This window comes from Paralichthys olivaceus, chromosome 7 (assembly GCF_024713975.1).
Source record: "Paralichthys olivaceus isolate ysfri-2021 chromosome 7, ASM2471397v2, whole genome shotgun sequence".
In the NCBI taxonomy this organism is placed as follows: Eukaryota; Metazoa; Chordata; class Actinopteri; order Pleuronectiformes; family Paralichthyidae; genus Paralichthys; species Paralichthys olivaceus.
This window is the reverse complement of record NC_091099.1, coordinates 15,798,281-15,817,599: the sequence shown is the minus strand read 5'-3', so window position 1 is coordinate 15,817,599 and position 19,319 is coordinate 15,798,281. Positions and strand designations below refer to the sequence as shown.

General features: G+C 42.0%; 2 protein-coding genes across 10 annotated transcripts in view; both read right to left on the bottom strand.

Annotated features, from left to right (window-relative positions):
* tjp1b (tight junction protein 1b) overlaps positions 1-3,491 on the bottom strand; it is a 58,915-nt gene extending 55,424 nt beyond the window's left edge. For 8 of the 9 annotated variants that reach the window (XM_069527736.1, XM_069527741.1, XM_069527742.1 and 5 more), the window contains exons 1-2: positions 2,962-3,491; positions 2,255-2,366 (exon numbers count right to left, since the gene is read on the bottom strand). In XM_069527736.1, the coding sequence (XP_069383837.1) occupies positions 2,255-2,366; positions 2,962-3,397 (548 nt within the window). In that variant the 5' untranslated portion in view covers positions 3,398-3,491. The remainder of the gene's footprint in view (positions 1-2,254; positions 2,367-2,961) is intronic. The other variant, XM_069527745.1, reaches the window with a different exon arrangement.
* A 141-nt stretch (positions 3,492-3,632) lies between these two features.
* Positions 3,633-18,794, bottom strand: duox (dual oxidase). Its single transcript, XM_069527758.1, is given in 32 exon segments — positions 3,633-5,971; positions 6,065-6,193; positions 6,516-6,671; positions 6,785-6,943; positions 7,043-7,275; positions 7,405-7,558; positions 7,660-7,787; positions 7,878-7,927; positions 8,028-8,127; positions 8,251-8,481; positions 8,577-8,755; positions 9,054-9,092; positions 10,129-10,198; positions 10,283-10,458; positions 10,560-10,653; positions 10,927-11,152; positions 11,397-11,582; positions 11,891-12,093; positions 12,661-13,005; positions 13,093-13,211; positions 13,366-13,564; positions 13,567-13,803; positions 13,914-14,016; positions 14,561-14,651; positions 14,795-14,891; positions 15,264-15,327; positions 16,044-16,210; positions 17,286-17,487; positions 17,651-17,838; positions 18,250-18,414; positions 18,525-18,608; positions 18,704-18,794. Coding segments are annotated over 32 exon segments (4,788 nt in total). The 3' UTR covers positions 3,633-5,848.
* Between the last annotated feature and the right edge of the window lie 525 nt (positions 18,795-19,319).

The following is a 19,319-nucleotide window of genomic DNA, read 5'->3' as shown; positions in this document are numbered from 1 at the left end:
GGCACGCTGGCTTACATCATCACTGCAGCCTCACATATACATATAAGGCCTCAGATCCAAACACATGGCCAACTCATCCTGGCGAATGACACGTGCATCCAGGAGAGAGTGATATGTCCTACGGTTAAAACGAGAAAGTTATCCAAGCGATATTTCTGCATAATAATGTGTAACGCCTAAATCTGCACTGGAATTTACAAATTAATTTCAAGATTTGCGATCTAGAGATTTGAAACGTTGGTTTAAACCATTACAACAGTCCTATCATGGGAGTCAATGGCCCTGAAACTGGATTCAGTCAGTTCCAGCTCAGCTCCTGCACTGCTCTCTCACAGGTCCTTTGTGCCCTTTCAGACAGAAGCCCAGAGATGTGATTAAATGCTGCATGTTCACTCTCAGTCAGCAAGATACTGACCAGAGGCGGACACGAAGAGCCAAGCTAATAAACACAGTGTCTCTTTGAACCCACAGAGCTGACAATCAATCTGCTTCACTGCTGTGGATCAAAGAAAGTGTGCGGAGCAGGGGGGTGAAACCCTCACACACACGACTTCGTGCAAAGACGCCGATATAACCCCAGGAAGATATTCCCAGGTTGCTTCCACATTTATAACAAAGCGCGGCTGCAGACATGCTTCCCTCTGTCACACAGGGACACATGCTGGCACACAAATTCTAGCCAAGCCAAGCATCCATGACTCGAGGCGCTTTCTGTCCTACTTCCTCTAAAGAGTGGATAAACAAAAGATTATCCCTTTTTTATCTAGATATTAAACCTTGTGCGACATTTGACTTGCTCTTTGTAACTTGAATCAGCCGGCAGTCACAGTTAATGTCCTTAAAGGATGCAACGTAAACACAGCAAGAAAAGCCTTCTCTTTAGGTTAGAGGGAATGTCCCTGTAACACCAGCTGAAATGTTGGAGAGACGTCAGAATACAGTGAGCATCATTATACACAACTGCACTCAAGAGTCTTTGTACAAACAAAGTATGAGACTTACATTGCCTTGGCGTACAGCATCTCTTCCTGTGTGTGCTGCTGTGGTATTGTGTGTGCTGGTCTGTTTCTGTCTGCCTGTCTGGGTGCATGTGTGTGTGTGTTTGTGTGTCAGTACCCATGGTCAGACCATTGGGATAGCTGTCTCCATGCTGACTTAGCTGTCATACACTGAGGAGCCCCCCCTCAATGGTCCTGGGAGCATATCAGCTTGTCTGTCCTGTCACTTCAGGCATCACATCCAAGGAAACTTCCCACCACACACACACACACACACACACACACACACACACACACCCACACGTATACACTGTCAAGTTTACCCCCCCACACTGTGATTTGAGTGAAGGGTACTCTCCAGAGGGTACGGGAAAGACACTCACTCAGTCATGATGCGTTCACTGGGCCTGACACACAGTGGAAAAAGCAGCCTTGCAGGACCAATAGAAACCAGTCGCTCTCACTCATAGATCATTATATACAGCAGAGCTCAGCAGATGACATTTTATGCTTCCTCTTTTCTGTCAATTCATTTATATACATCATTAAGTGTTGCCATTATAAGACATGAATATAGAGCAGCGAAAGCTTTCACTTGAGAATAATAATGTCTGCAAAGTAGCCACATTACACACAGGTGATAAATTAAAGGGAAAAGCAGCATTAAGTGTCTCGGTGAGGTGCTCGGACACTTTCTCAGCGCTGCTTGGCTGAGGTGGTCCAAATACAGCATGTGCTCAGATGAGTTGAGATCTGGTGACTGCAAATTCCAAAGCATATGATGCCCATATAGTTGTCACATACTTTTCAAACCACTCAATTAAGATTTGAACCATGTTTGGAGGCATTTATATGTTTCCCAGTATTTTCATTTAGTTCTTCTTTCCATCTGTTTGATTATTTATAAGATGATATGATGACAATAGCGATATAAGATTTGCCTGAGTGTCTAAGTTATAGATGAAATCAACCTTGATTGTCTGTCTATAGGGTAAAGAGAAGTGGACTTTCTAAATTTAAGACAAAGATATTTGTGTGATTTGACATCTCCACCAGCAACTTTTCAGACCCTAAGAATCAGTGAATTGAACCTGGTCCTTGTGTTTCTATTCTATCTAATGTGGCTCGGAACAACTTTTTTCCCACCGGAATTACTTTATCAACTCCTTGAACATTATATAATAAAGCAGAAAGACTGTAAGGCTCACAGCATGAGGTTCTCCCATGACATCAGTGATATGTAAAGTGTGCCTCACCTCGAGTCAAACACTGGGTCGGTGTACATGGGAGGGGAGCACAGAGGTTGGTCTCCGGGACTGTTTGGGGGCACAGGGAGGCCCCCTTTCCTCCCCCGCTGTGCAGCACCATCTGTGGGAACAGATTAATATATTAGCCACTCTTTTTTTATGGCTGTGCTAATTTACACTTCTTCCCCCTGTGTCTGGAGGAGTAAGAAGCAATCACATGGTCTTAATTGCAGGATATTAGCCACAGATAAAGTAGACACTAAGCTGTAAATGCGAGCCATGTCCTTGAGAGAGCTCGGTTTTATTTAAATGTAAGTAAATCGTATTGATTTGTTATCGTGCAGAACAGACAAGGCCCTGCAGACTGTAGCCACGTTTAGGCCATATGTTGTCAGAGGCTAGTTAGGAACGCTGGTGGCTGAGTAATCCCCTCAGCCATCCAGATTTAAGAAGCTATTTTTGCTGGCTCTTAGTCTGTGGCACTAGCTTACTGAAACTTCTCTTTATATTTCTTTTTGTTTTCATCTTCTCACAGAAAATAACGAGAACAAATAAGTATAAAGCTTCTAAGTTCATGATCTGTTGCTCCAGTTCTTCTCTCACAAATGCAAACTGGAATATTTTTTTAAAGAAAACACCAGTACAGATCACACTGCCCTCTCTGAACTTTAATTAGTGTTTGTCTTTGACGTAATTAGAGGCTCGATGGCTGTTACCTTCTCCATCCAGCAGGAAGCAGGTTAGCAGGTGTGGACACACTTCCTCCAAAACAGAGCAGAACGAGTAGAATGCAGCAGGCCCCTTCAAGGACAGATGGTCCAAGAATATCTCCGTCCTCTTCTTGCTGGACTCCTGTCCCAGTATTTCCTTGTACTCCCCCAGTGAGAACACCTTGTCATACACCAGGTAGGGGAGCACGGTGTTGACGTCCAGCTCGCTCAGGATCTTTTGTCGGTTCTGTTTGAGGATCTTGTTTGCCCACCTCTTCTTCTTCCTGGTGCATGGCCTCCTGCCAGCCCTCTGCTGCTGCCGCTTCTGCTTCCTCACGAACCACTTCTTGGTGCCACTGCTGAACATCTTCAAACTGAGGAGACCCACCAGGACTTCTTCCACGGCTCTGTCAACACAGGTCCCAAAGGAGGGGAGGTGCATATTTCATGCCAGTGGTGCGACCATGCCACATATTTCCTCGAGTCGCACGTTGTTTTTGTCTGAGGGGTTTATCTGGGGCAGGAAGAGACAATCTGGACAGTAGCTGATTTCTAGCTGGGTACTTACTGACACTAAGAAGATTACCAGACTCTTAAGAACACCAATGCAAACTGCTCTGCACAGACATGTACATCCTCAACAAATTTTACATAATTTTTCCTCTCCTCCTGGTGATCAAACCTCTGAGCTATAAGTGGTCATTTAATCACCACAGGCTTCTTTAATTAAAAATGCATCAAACTAGTTTCACTTTTCTTTTAGTTCCTTGAAGGTAAATTAAGCACAGTTCCTTGGTTATTTCAGGTAATGCTGAGTAGCCCAAAAATCATCAGGGAGTTACAAAAGAGGGCTTATGAGATTCAAATCCTCTACACATGCTGGAAAATCTGCATCATGTGCATGAATCACACTTTAACGTTGCCCCTGAGTTAAACTCACACTCACCTTTCTGTTATTTCTGTCAATGTGACACCTGATTAAGATGACATTAAAACTCAGCATTGATCTGTGATAGTGAGATGTCAGGCCTTCATTCAGGAGAATCATTAACCCATAATGAAATGGGACAACAAGGACAACAAGGAGAGCGTGATGTATTGTATTGAAAATCTATTTTTCTTTTTTTAAAGAAGCACAAACCAGCATGACCTTGAATCACATTTTCTCCAGCTGCTGTGTGAGAGGATGGAGGGCGGCCTGCTCTGTGCCAGAGGAGGGTGCTGTTTGATCATTACATGTCACGTTAACAGTAAATTATGTGGTGACAGTTTTATGTATTTATCCAATATTTAACCTTCAAAGCTTTTAATATCAACCTAACATACATCGAACATGATACACTAAGAATCTGATTTAGAGCAAAATTTTACTAATTGTATATGTTTGTTTCCAAGCTTTGCAGAATGATGAAAAACTTCCTTTTCCTGTTGGGCAAGAAAATGAACAAAGTCACTAGATCTGTGAAAAGGCAAGAAAGACAAATGACAAATAACCTGTCAAATACATTTAAAAAGCTAACTGTAACTGTATGTAAAACATATATATATAAATACAGTATATGGAGCTTCGGTACAATTGAACACCACATGGGGACAGAGGACACGAGATAATGAAAGTCTTTAATGTTAACTTCTGATGAACCTTTTCTCATACATGTGTTTTATAATACATATTGTTGTTGTACTCCAATTTTACAAATGTCTTTATATATTTATATATAATCACTGAAAATAATCATTTAGCCTGAAAATCACTATTCACCAACCAGAAACACTTAGATGTTTTCAAGAGTAAAGCTGAACATAAATCCTGCATGGTAATACAGTCACACAATCTAATATATTCATATACAGTCATTTATGATAAATAATTCATGTTCAAGTGCGGAATTTTCATGAACATCCAACAATCTGCTACACAATGACACTGCATGCATGAAATAAATTATATTAAATATGTTTTTAATTGGTCTAAGAACTAAGACATTTTCAGCAGAAGTAAATCCACACTGCTGAGTCAGACAAGCTGGATTTGGCTCGGAAAGAAATCTTGCAGTTGCCTAAAATTCATTGTTGTCTCATTCAGTTTATTAAACCTCTGCACACACCCTTATATGTGTATCTGATAAACAAATGTGTGCAGCCAGCCAGCAGTTCTTTTGTGACTGTGCCGTAGCCCAACATTTACTGACAGAACGTACTGTATTGTTCAATATGAAAGATGCTGTCTGAGGACTTGGCTATAACCAGAAAGTAATAAGTACATCCATGCAGCACCACAGACATTTCTTGTTTCCTTGTGAAAAATCAACATTTTCTCTCCTTGTTTTTCCTCTGGATGGAGTGTCTGGCTCATCACTCAACCAACAAATCAAATTTAGTTTTTAGGTTAATTCAAGTGTAATTGTCTTCCAAAAGCTTTAGGCATCAGAAGGAGCCAACAGCTGAATTTAGTCAACTCCCAGTGCACAAAACCCCACAGATCCTTGCATAATCTTTCTGATTTGGGACAGCGTTTGATATGACACTGTTACAACTATTTATTGTGAAATGTTTATTTGTTCACAATATATGTAAGACAAAAGAAATTCTTAACATAAAATCCTTCATAAATTATGATCTCAAAAACATGAGGCTATATTTTAAATAAAAAACATGATGCGTGATGATTATGAAGAGTTGACATAAATTACAATCCTGTATTTTTGCAATATTATACAGAATTAAATTGCCCTGATTAAAATTAATTAGCAATAATAGTCATGTTTAGAGAATAAAGGTGTAAAAAAGAAGACATTTGTGTTATTTTTCATTAAAAGCTGCAGTTACTTATATTATGAGTGGCTAATTGTTCCCTCTGTGACGAGCACTCCAGGGCTGAGGACACACAGAGTTAGAAGTTCTCATAGTGATGCATGAAATGGGCCTGATCCCTCTTGTTCATCTGCTGACAAGCTTTCTCCACGTTCTTGGTCAGTCCAGGTGGTCCACAGCTGAATACACCAATTTTACCCACCTATAGAAAATAATGACAAGTTTAAAATGTAGATAATTCATGGAGCACAGGCTGGTGCACTGAGATAGATGAAGATGGATGAGGCGGGCTGACCTCGGGGTGAACTTCCTGCAGTGAGCTGAAAAAGGACACAAAGGGTGGACGTCCGAAGTGTGTGACAGATCTCAGGCCAGTGAAGAGACTGCGGTTCCACACCTTCTGAAAGTGCCGCTCACACACATACTGTCCACACAATACAAGCACAATGATGAGGAATTTATTAGTTATAGAGTCAAGTGTGATTTTATCAGGTGTTTTGTGTGGGACTATTTCTTGGGGATGAGCAGTTACTTCCTGGTGTCCTATCATGATTATTAAGCTGCCAGAGATCCAACTGAGACTTTTTAGCTTTACACTTAACAAACATAAAATTCTTTGCAAGAAAACCTTTAATCATATAATATATAATAACAATCTTAAAATGAATGTGTGTCAAATTTTCATTGTCATTTAGTTCAGTTTCTGTTGTTTTGTTATACTTTGAAAAGGCATCTGCAGATCTCACCAGCATTGTGGTGCGGAGGTCAAACTTCTCGGCCACCTGAGTGATGTAAGTGTGGACTGACACCAGCTCCTGGGTGTCCATCTCCTCCACCTCCCTAATGATTTCTGACACCCACTCGAACTGGTGCTGTGTCCGTGTCACCCAGATGAAGTACACCTTCACACAATCAATGACCGTTAGCAAAGGTTTTTTTAAAGACTTTACAAATATATGATACTACAAGTTGAGATTCCAGATTTCTATGACCCTAGGTTCATTTTGAGCTGCACCTTTTTACACTGAATCTTGGACTTGATGGAAGAGTTGAACACCAGGTCTTTGAGGATGGAGGTGAATGGAGTGACTCCAATTCCTCCTCCCACCAGAACAGACACCTCAAAGTTAACCCACTCCTGGTGGCCTTCACCAAACGGGCCGTCCAAGTACAGCTGGGTATCAAATAAAAATGAATATAAATGTAATGTAGAGACAAAGAATGGAGAAGCAGCAGAAATCACTCACACACACGCAAAACAACAGTGACCTGCCTTTGGATAGGCTCCAAGCTCGATCTGGCTTTCTTCGGTGTAGAGCTCTCGGAGCTGACTGGTCCAAGGCCCCACGGCTCGGATGTGCAGGCTCAGGGTCTCTTCGTGAGGGGCTGACGTCAGCGTGAATGGGTGGTACTCATCTGTGCCCAACATCAGGCATGCTATGCGCACCCACTGGCCTGAACGGTAAACAAAGCCCTGTGGTCGCTTGAACTCCAGATGTGTCACACCTACAGGTAGGACAGCCAAGGGAGGTGTGAACTCGATTGCACACATGCATTACGTGAGGTGAGGATGATTTGCAGGGACTAAAACCAAGGACTGAGACTAGTGAGAGATTTTAAAGATAACATTGTAACCTGAGGGCAACAGCTCCGCTCTGACCACTGGGATCTCCACTTTTTTCCTGCTCAGGCTGATGAGTTTGTCCAGCAGGAAGACGAGTGCTGGAGGGATCAGATAAATGTGGAAACGGGGCTCCTGCAGGAGGGCGAAGCTGCCGTGAATCACTGTCTGTTGGATGAAAACAAAGCCAACATCACAACAGCGTAATACCTAAAAACTCCTTTCTGTCATGAGAGCCAACTGATTGCGGACAGCAGAAAACTACTTACCAGAAGGTACACAACAACATAGAGATAGTGTGTGATCCAAAATCCACGAAAACTGATGCGACGGAAATAGTGTGAGGAAAAAATGTACATAAATGAAAACGTAATAAGAAGCAAGACGCCTGTCATTCCTAGGAAAGGACAGAGTAGAAACAGGATTATTCAGTATTACAAACAGCTCATGTAGTGTATAACTGCTGCAGGTCAGTTTCTTATTATACCTGGAACCGTCTGAAAGACCCACCACGACCACTTGAGAGGAAGTTCAGACCTATAATATATAAACCTAATGTTAATCAAACAGATTCCACATGTCATCACTCTGCAGCAAAGTGTCGAAGTATCTGATGATCAGATGTTTCAAACGTTACCCATTGTTAGAAAAGACTTTGGGGAACAGACAGGACAGGATGCTGAGGTCACTGATGGAGAAGATGTAGATGTTGACCACATGGCCCAAAGTATGTACGACTACAGCGAGAAGAGAAATAAGAATAAGTAATAAATAAAATAGACAGGCGAAGACATAAAAACATAGCACCCCATCGCAAATCACTGTAATTATTGTGATGCTTGATCCTTCTGTGTGCCAACCTGAAAGGATGATGGCGGTCATGGCCATGAAGCGATGGAAGTCGATGGCGGCGTCAAAGGGGATGTATCGGTTGAGGAAGGTCTCCCTGCACAGTGTGATGAGGTTACGACACACGGTGAGGAGCATGTAGGGAAACAGGAAGGAGATAGCTGCTGCCGAGCCCCGGGAGACAATGATTCCCACCATTGAAGTCTCTGGGATGCCTGTTGACTCAGCCTGGAAACCATAGTCTGGACACAGTATTTATAATTAGGTCAGACCAAAATGTAGGATACCAGCAGGTAATGAAGGACCGTAACACATCGTGAGGAAGTATAACACTCACAGTAACATCTTTCCAGTGTCACCCCAGCCATGATTCCGTATACGATGATAAAGCAGACGATATGACGGCGATAATTCTCGATGAAACGTTTGAAGTGTTGGATCTTTTGTTGCACTGGGTTCCTTATGTACTGGTCACGCTTTGGCTTCACGTAGACATTTGGAGTCTTGACGCTTAACCTGAAAATATCCAACTTCACTCTTTCACTTTATTCATTGAAATATTTGATCTCATGCCTATCACTTGGAAGTATTTGACCTTACTCAGGTCATTCAAACCAAAGGCTGTATTTACACAGGAAAATGTTTGAACTATGTGAGAGTAAATATCTGTATCAATATCAAGTCTACTTATCAGATATTATTCCATGCCGAGTGATGACACAAAGATTCAACAGTATTGGTTCATTAGAAGTTGTGCAACATCTTTCTCAATAGTCTTCACTCATTTACAAGAACAGTGAAACAAGAAACATACTTTTTGCGTCTACGTATCTCCGGTCCATCTGTGATGTAGCTGCAAACGAGAGGTGAACAAATATAATCGCATTAAGAGGTTGGAAACAATTATTACATGAAACTTAATGAAAAGCTCCATCAATCCATCCATCATTATCTATATACCATCTATACCATGCTAACATACAAAGACCAGGTCTAACACACAAAGACCAGGTCTAACATACAAAGACCAGGTCTAACATACAGAGACCAGGTCTAACATACAGAGACCAGATCTAACATACAGAGACCAGGTCTAACATACAGTGTCAAACTATTCACACCTACACCCAATTTATGAATTTCAAAACTCTCTCACACTGGGAACCTTCTTATTGTGAATTCTAACCACTGTTCCACTTCAACACGTGAAAAGATACACACACAAGGTACAGTACAGAGACAGTTGTTTTGACAGTGGTATGCAACAGTTGCAGTCAGGATTGTGGATCATCTGACTATTACCGAATCACTTTTGAATGTTCTGCCTGTTCCTGTACCTGCTGGGCCTGGGGCTTTCGGTTTCCTTCATCTCCTGCCAACTCATTCAGTCCCCTGCATTTCATTCATCAATCAACTACCCCCTGCTGCAGTATGAAAGGACCAGCTTGGACAACACTCTGCCAAATCATTAGATACCCTGTGGCTTTAACGGCTCAGCCAACTCTTGTCAGAACTTGACCTTTTGGAGAGCTTTTTGTATTTCTGTTCCTGGAACACTAACTCTAAGTTTCTCTGCCCAGTATCACCTTCATAAACTCTGTTTGCCTGCCATGATAAGCCAGCCTCTCATCCATATTAACCCCCCTGGACTCAGACATTCTCTGAATCAAAGACAGGGCTCAGTCAGACCTGGAACCACCCTGGTTTACTACTAAAGCCTTTGTTAGAGTCACTTTGACCAAATTTAGTCTTTGTATATTCATTTCTGGACTTTAGTCATGTCTCTATCTCTATTATCCACCTTAAGAGCCAGAAAATATGCTGAAATGTTAATATTTACATTAGTGATCTGGATGACAAATTACCGCCTGTGTTATTCGTTCTCTTACCTGTTTGCTCGACAGATGAAGGACACCCTCTGGTCTCGACTCAGCCGCTTCTTCCCCTGTTTCTCCATCCCTATGCACACAGCAGATAATTCATCAAGCAAGGTCACAGATATAAGGATATAAAAAGATCTTCTTCGACAAAACTTTCTCCGACCTTTGACGTTGAGCTGAGCAAACTGCAGCTCCTTCTCGTGGTCCCGCAGGAGGAAATGGAAATCCGCCCATGAGATATACTCCTTATTGTCGAAGCACGCAGCCTCAATCATGGCCTTGATGCCGTCCTCTGCCTGGATCTTTGACAGGGGGCTGTTGGAGATTTCGATGAAAGACCTGAAGCACATCAGAAGGGTGAAAGCAACCCATCAAACAAAAATAAAAAAAACAACTGGTAGACTTGGTTCAGGCATTTAAAAAAAAGCAGGCTATCAGACCTGAGCATCCTGGCAAATTCGTCTTTGGACAAGAAACCAGTTCCACCAATGTCGTTCATGGAGAACATCAGTTTGGATTTTTCCTCAGGAGACCCTGGATAAAGCCACGTCATTGTCATTTTTGTTGATTACTATCACAGATGTTGATAAAATAAGTCAGACATGTTTAGGGAGTTTATATTAATGAGTGTGTGTAATTTGGAGCAAATCCACATAAAATCTAAAAGATCTATGGAATTTAAATGTGGTTTCATGAAAAACATACCTGTGTTAGCATCTTTAGATGTTCATGTTATACAGTACGTGGTGATAGAAGGCCTAACACTGGAGACCCACAGAGATAGAATATTATTGTGAGAGGTTTTACCTTTCATAAAGATAACCATCACATCGAGAAACTCCTGGAATGAGAGGTAACCGTTTCCATCTTTATCAGCGAGCGTGAACATGGAGTCCACAAATAAAGAGTCGGGCTTGAGTCCCAGTGCATCAGCAAACTCTGATGCTGTGAGCTCGCACTGGAGAACCTCCCTGGCTTTCTCATGGGAAACGCCACTCAGGTCACCAGCGTCACACTTCTCTATTTCCAGGACCTAAGCACCAGAGGGACAGTGTTATTATATGTCACCAGATCGGCATTAGTAATATCACTGACGACAGCTGAGGTTATCGTCACAGGTGAGGTCACCATCGAGACCAACGATTAGTTCTTTTGGCTTGAAGTTGGACATAATTTGACCTCAAACGGCGGTTTGACGACATTTTGTGGTGAATCTTAAAGCTGCTGCCGCTGTAACAGTGCAGAGGATGAGATAAACACCCAGAGGCTGATGGTACCTTAGAGAAAGCATGTCGAATGAAAGTTTCCACAATCTGAGCCCTTTTATCTTTGGTTAAAGCTTCCTTCAGCAGCTCCTTCTCTCTCGTCTCCTTCACTTTAATTTCCTGCCCGATGTCTGACACCACCGCCCGCAGATGCTTGACAAATGCTGTCCGTTTACTTTCGTCATCAAAAAACAGCACCTGTGTGTGCAAACAGAGGACATCAGAGAGATAACAGTGGTGTAAGCTAAGGTGCTTCTGCAGAATCATGTTTGTACCAATGACAGGATGAGGTGAAATACAAGTGGGGTCAACGTAAGTGTAAAATTGAGAATGCAGATGTTGCTAAAAGTGCAAACAACCCTATATGTAAAGACAGAATTTCGCTGTGCGTGCTTGCAAAAGATGCAGCACCAGCAACATTATTTTTCTTGTAACTTTAATTAGACTTCGACTGCATTTTTAGATTAAACTCTGCAAACATCCCCTCCACATTTCCAGCCGCTCACCAGGTCATACTCTTTAGCTACTTTGAGCAGCAGAGCTTTGCAGTAACGATCGTTGGAGAGTCGGACATCCAGGTAATCCTGGTTGCTCAGGTTGAGGCAGCGCAGAGCAGGTCCAGATCTGTCGAAGACCTGCAGCCTCCTCTTATCATCGACCTCCACGCTGACTGGATGCAAAGGTTTTTTATGGCCCTGCCACTCGAACGCTGCAACAAACAGAAACAGAGTTAAAATAGGTGGCATGTGGTCGTAAAATAACATCAGATACTGACACTAGAGACAACAGCAAAGACATTTTGGTTTGGTTTGTGTTGTGAATGACTATGAGTTGAATTCAGTTTGACTAGTGTTTATAAAGAGGTTCATAACAACTATCAAATGAGTGTTGTGGCTGTGGCATAAAATCAGCTCTGTTGCACTTACGTTAATTTCTATGTAATGTACCTTATAATAATAATAATAATAATAAAAGGGTTAAGTACTTACAGGACTAAGATCAGATAATAAAAAATACTCAAATATAAATAAAATACAGGATTAAAACAACAGAATGGCAAAAAAAAAGACAAATTATAAAATAATAAGATCATAAAACCGACAACACGTTTAGGTGTTGTCTGTGCTAGGGTTAATAAAAAGCTCATGTTGTTTTGAGAAAGTGATTTGTGGTTGTTGAACACCAGTGTGGCATAGAATCAGTCTTAAGAGCTGATAGATCTGATGTGTGATAGATTGATGTTTTGTCTTTATTAACATTAGACACAGTGATTCACCATTGATTCCCACGGCCAGCTCCTCTGTTTTAGCACCAGCTTTCCTTGCTCTCTGGAACTTCCTGTACCTGTACTTGCGGAGGTACGCCACCATGCAGGCCACAAGAAAACTCACTGTGAAGGTAAAACAATAATAATACTGCTGATGAGTGATATCAGTGTTATTTATGGTGCAATGAGAGGCAGATTTGTAACAATGATACCGACCGACAGGAAAGAGGAAGAGTACAATGATAAATATTCCAAAGCCAGCTTTGCTCCCATGAAAATAATGAAGTTTGGTAGCATTGCTGCAGGGATAGAGCATTGACGCATTCAGCTGTGTGGGCTGAGGACAAGGGTCACCTAAGGCAAGAGGAAGAGGTTTTTTTAAATTAATTCTTTCAGTGTAATATTCATTTATTTGTGTATTACACATGCTGTATGATGTACCATCCTTCCAGAAGAACACATCAGCTTGTATATCAGCGGCCTCTGCAGCGGTGACTGCAATAAGGACGTCATGAAACGTCACATTGCGGATGGCCTGCATTTCTTCATCTGTAAACAAACTGGAAAACTCTAAGTCAGTAAAAAGCTGTGGAGGACGGACTCACCCAAAGGATATAAATGGATGGAATAAAACAGTAAAGTGAGATCAGTCAGACTTCTGTAGCATTGAGACTACATTACAGTTATTTCTAAGTGCTTCAGAGGGGCTCTTACCCATTCTGTTTGTTCTCGAACCAGAAGCGATCTCCATTTCTAATTCGTTCAAACTGGTCCAAGATTATCACAGAGAAAACTGGACCTGGACCGTCGAGGGACTCCAGCAGTCCTCCGGGGAAAAGCTCCAGTTTTGAGATGTCTCTGTTATACAGTTCTGCAACATCATGGAGCAACTGTACACGACACAGATTAATTATCTGTTAAACTTTTTCATATAGCTCATCTTTGATCTTTTTTTTGGTTTAAAGATTTTCTATTTTGCCTTTGGGTTGATGCTGTTCAGTTTAGGATTTATCTCCTCAAACGTTTTGACAGGAGGCAGATCCAGAGCCTCTCTGAGCTCAGTGTAACTCCGGAGGCCGAAGTCTCTTCCTCTCTGGATGGTCATGGCCACCAGATCAGTCCGGGTGAACCTTAGGGGTCCGTACATGTAGTCTATCAAGGTACAAATAAGATGAGAGCAGTGGTTATTCATTTTTTACTTAAACAAGAATCAATATCAATATGTGAAGTGATGCAGGCGGTGAATAAGACAGATTAATAACCTCTCAGATCCTCCACAACAATATTGTCTTCTTTCTCTGCAATCTGGGAGGCCATGCCCATGAGGAGCTCGTCTACATCCTGGCTTGTCTTCATATTAGGGCTCTGCAAACAAAAGAACAAAGCATTTGTGCTATATTAAAACCCTTTCTTTAATTGTCTCCATAGTTAAATTAGAAGGACACTCAGAGAGTGCTTTCCTGATTGGCCACTTTATCACTGTATTTAGTGTATTGCATATATATTAAGATCAGATACATTATCCATGTACACAGGAATGTTTTGCAGGGAAAATATATAATGAATATGTATTGCTGCATAGCAGCTGAATAAAGATCAACCCCTATTAAAAATATTTATTTTGATTAACAAAACCAGGATTATTATTCGGATCCACAACAAATTTCACCAGTTCATGTAAGCACTCTATACAGCACTAGAAAGTGAAAATAAATCTGCCCCCTGATCTGGATCCACACCTGCAGTAGTAACTCCGCTCTTACCAAAAGAAACCATCACACAAAAGGGTGATGGACAAAAGGTTTGTGGTGATGAACACAAAAAGTATTTAAATGGGCACAGACAAAAAGCTACGCACTAATTCTCCTTGCACTCTTATGAAAAATGCACAAGTATGATTGTTACACACCTGACGTTTCCAAAAGCTGTTACAAAGACGCAGTGCTGGCGATGAGCTTCCATCTATGTTGAGGATCTGCCGAAAGTGACAGGTTCGGTTTCTGTTGGAAAAAAAAAGGGGGATCATGCAATACATTGCATTTCTTACAGAAAACACATAGTGTTCACATTCCCAGCAGTGCATAGACAAAGGTGAGCTCTGATTTTCCAGTGTGTGCCAAGGGGAGATAAAAAGACACACTACCTCATGTAAACACCAGGTGGGGCCATAGTGATGCCAAATCTTATGGCAGCAGCCTGGAACTCTGGAGAGATTCCTGGATCAACAAACTTCTGGTAACCTGTGCACACACAAATCAGCTCATGATACAAAACAACAGAATGAGAGTGACACAACAAGTGAACTACAAGAATCTTTGTGCATGATAAACCTCCTCCAGTGCATCGTCTCCATCCAAATGTTAATACAATATGTGCAAAAAAATGAAGAGTGGTTGAGGTGATGGGCTAATCTGACCAGTATCCCTTTAACTTTCTTCGGCCGTGGGTGCTTATTCAGCAGAAGAAAGGAGGCTCTGGGTAATGCTTTGCTGACGGAGCGCATATTTGTCAAACACCAGCGACGATAGCACAACTCACCCTGGCTTGTGGTCAGTGGTGCATTACCCATTTACCCTCCACTTGTACGCACAAGCACTGTGGCTCATTCTCACCTGGGTAAGGAGGGAGCTTTTTGTCTCTGAGAAATCCAGGCAGCCATTCGTAGAGAGCGATATTCTGTTTGCAAAAATAAAGAAATACAAAAAGTTGTTATTTGAATCCACAGCACAAGTTGAACCATTTCATAAAGGGATAAACACTTGGATGTTACACTCTAGATGATAATATCCTGTAATCTGAGGATGGTGATGTAGTTTCTTCATTTATAAATTGTGATTTTATATAACTTAAAGGTACAGTGTGTAGAATTTTGTGATATCTAGTGTTAAAATTACATGTTGCAGCTGAACACCCCTCACCTCACTCTCTCCTTCCAAACATGAAAAAGAACCTGTGGTAGCCTTCAGTTGTCATAAAAACTCAAAAAGTGTTTAGTTTGTCCAGTCTGGACAAAACTACAATTTATACAATTTAGATGAAATGGTCTAGTGAAAATATCATGAGAATTATTCTACATAAAATGTCTGCCATAGATCTCTTTCACCTAAATCTTACACATTGGACCTTTGAGCATTTCACTTTTTGAATTTGAATGATTTTAATGTTTGTAGCCTATTGTTTTCAATAGAAGTAAACTGTGCGTAATGTTGTTAAGGCTGTTGCAGAGTCTGAACCAGTCAGAGATGATGCATTCATCCTTCCACTAAAACCATCAATTTCACCCATAAAATCTCGACCACCTTGCGTTGATGCAACCTCCGTTTTTTTCCCAGAGTGCACAGTAAATCAGCACTTGCGTAGCGAGGAGATTACAAGGAGACTTTCCGCTCTACCTGGAACGTGGCCACAACGGTCTTCCTGGCGTTTTGAAACAGCTTTTCGTCTGACCACTCAGGGTGTTCCTCATGCAGTTTGGAGGCTACATAATTGTGGTAGCGAAACCAGATAATCCCCTCTGCTGCAGTGAACATGTTCTCATTGGCCCAGGCGTTTCCCAACTCTAGACGAAGGAGAAGATGGCATCAGTTAGTGGGAATTCTTCTTCTCCATCATGAGAAAGAACACTACAACACTACAGCTACAAGAAAATAAGCACAGAATAGGTTATGTAGATAATGTTTTTCTTACAGAAAACAGAAAACTGTCCCCAAGTCTCTGGGTTTTCTGTTCCTTATCAGTAGAACACCACACTCTTTGGATTGATTGGTGATGATCTCTGACCACTAATGGAAGGATCATTTGGCTGTTTGTTTTCAAGGACGTGACAACAGAGCGGTGACAACAGGAGAAGATCCTCCACCTCCACCCCACATAATAACTACACACCTTTAACAACACAAGCAACAAAACACTGGTTTCATGACACCTGTGTGGCATCTTCTCTGCCCTCTTCGCTATAGAGACAGGGATTTACTGCGGTGAGCGTGACAATCCATTTACACAATAATTAAAGAGTCATTACACACGTCAGGCCAGGGCCTCTCTTGACTCAGTCTTGCAGGCTGCAACCGTGCTAGCAGTCAAATTATATTTGCAAGAAATTCTCTGTATGTTTTCAGCAGCCTGTCGCATTGACTGGGAGGGTATTTCAACAGACAGCACAAAAATACAGAACAGATACGTTGAAAAGTTCAACCAAATAAATTGGAGATCTGTTATTTGCTTTAACAATTAGTTTGTGATATGCAAAATGGCTAAAATAGTTGCAGCATGTGAAGAAAACACTCAGAGTAGAGCTGTGGATTATTGTTAACCACTGTGTTATTCTACCTGGAAAGAGACGTTGCTGTAGTTGAGGTTTGGGGTTTTAAAGGCCATTCATTTAATATCACTTTGCACCAGTGCTTAAGATTGCGTTCCAGCCAAGATTTCTGTTGTGTTCTGCACTCCAGGTAAGACGGAAATTTATGTTTGATCGTGTGAACTGTTTCTTGAACCAATGAAATACAATAGGATTATAGGATTTTGCTCAGAACCAGCTCAGATTTATAAAACACTTCTGGTCAGTCAACTCAGTGGATGATAACATTAACTCTTTGGTGCAGGACAGAAGTTGAAAGTATAACGTGTCTCACCATAAAGTCCATCGGCCCCATGCTCTCCTGTAGAGGGGTCAGCAGCACGCCACATGAGGTTGGGTCTGCCTCCATGTTTTGGCATGTTCCACTCAGAACCTGGAGTCAAGAGCCCTCCTGAGAAGCTTCTCAAAGAGTCAGACCAGGAGGTGGAGGGGCCGTAGATGGAGCTGCCATCTATCCACGCTGTCACCATGTTCACCTGCATGTGTGGGGTTTGTTTTTCTCAAATTATTGCATTTTGTGAAAGGGAAACGCAGGGTAACAAAATATAAAGCACTATTCACATTGCCCGATTGCTTCTGGAGGCTGCTTAGATGACATTCATATTGATATTCATATTGATAAGAGTCAATGATCAGCACCTGAGTGCGAGGGTTACTGGGACTCTGTCCAGACTCCTTGTCCCATGGTCCTCGCTGGAAGGGCAGCAGGACTTTTCCCGTGGCGGCCGGGTCGAACACCGGGTCACCTTTTGGGACGGGGATGTTCATGAACTCAGGTGGACACCCAGGAAGTCTTAAGTCAAAAATCTCAAAGGTGACATGATACCCTGAAATATTCAAGAAAAGTGAATGACATCAAAATGCAATTACCACTAAAATTAACATATTGTCAGGGGTAATGATAAAGACACTGGGGTAAACATTCAGTTATATTGTTGATAACAACTATCCAGGAAATGGCCTGTAACATGTTCATTACTTGTGTGACAGTGGAATCAATAAAGTACATCCATCCATCTCATGTGATGTCATGTCCTCTTTATAAACGTCAGACCATTTGATTTTGCATTTTGAGATGTATTGTTATATGTTAGTTTGCATAACCCATGTCACTTCTCTGTTGCATCTGCAAATATGGGAGCCATGCTGGAATGCTGCCTTTGGCTTGGCTTGTATCCAATTTTTGCGCACTCGCAGTAATATTTTTAGAGAAAAGTCCAACATATTTACATATTTACCAAAGAAGAGTGAGAGCACGGTCTGGTTGCGTGAGGACTGTGCACCGGAGGGGCCCTGTGCCAGCAGGCTGCTCAGTGTGCGGGGGTTTGGCAGCAGCGGCTCCTGCACTGGCTGGTAGACTCCGTCCCAGTAATGCGCGGGCACGAGACGCACAAGGTGAGAACCTGCGCGGACATGAAGACAGCGGTGACCACTGTGTGTTATACTACAACTAGTACTTTTACTTTTAGTACTATTTCTTTTACTGCCGCCGCTATGCGCTCTGATAACTCACCGACAGCTCCGCGTCTTGGAGACCCCAGACTGTTGTACCAGCCGTCAAAGCGAGGAACCTCCCAGCTTTTCTCTCCACCTGAGTCTGTTCAACACATGGCGAGTTTGTTGAAACACTTTTTCCACATCACCTGAGTTCAGCAAAGTTATTTTAATAAACTGTAGTCTCCGTCTACTCACGTTCACTGACGAGGAGCACCAAGCCAACCACTGCGCACACACTCCAAACCTGTTTACGCACATCCATTGATGCGAGAGATGGTCCTGACATCAGACTTCTGACAAGAGCAGAGAAGTGCTTCTGGGAACTGGAGACAGGGTGAAGGTAACTAACGTTTACTGCTCTATTACAGTTACATTTACAGTTATATTAAGTAGTTATGAAGTTAGTTTGGCAAAAATATGAAGAAAAGTTGCCCTTTGTTCGCTTGAATAAACATTTAAAAACGTTGACACTTTCCTTATTAACTGTAAACTCTAAACACAAATGTTCCAGTTATCAAGTGAAATATTATATGAAGAGATGAAATAGTTGAGACTTACCTCCTGCAGAGGCTGAATGCAGTAGGTGCAGGAGCACAGGTACAGGTGAGGGGTTGTGGTGCAACACTAAAGCCAAACATGTGTTGCACAGCTTATCACAAACTGCATGTGACCTGTGCCAAACGAATGGGAATGGTCTACATCTGGGGATCACACCTCTTTCAAGCTGCATTTCACTGAATGCATCCTCCTCCTCTGTGACACAAAGGAGACAGGTGGTATAAAAGAAGTGTATGTTCCCCTCGACGTTCAC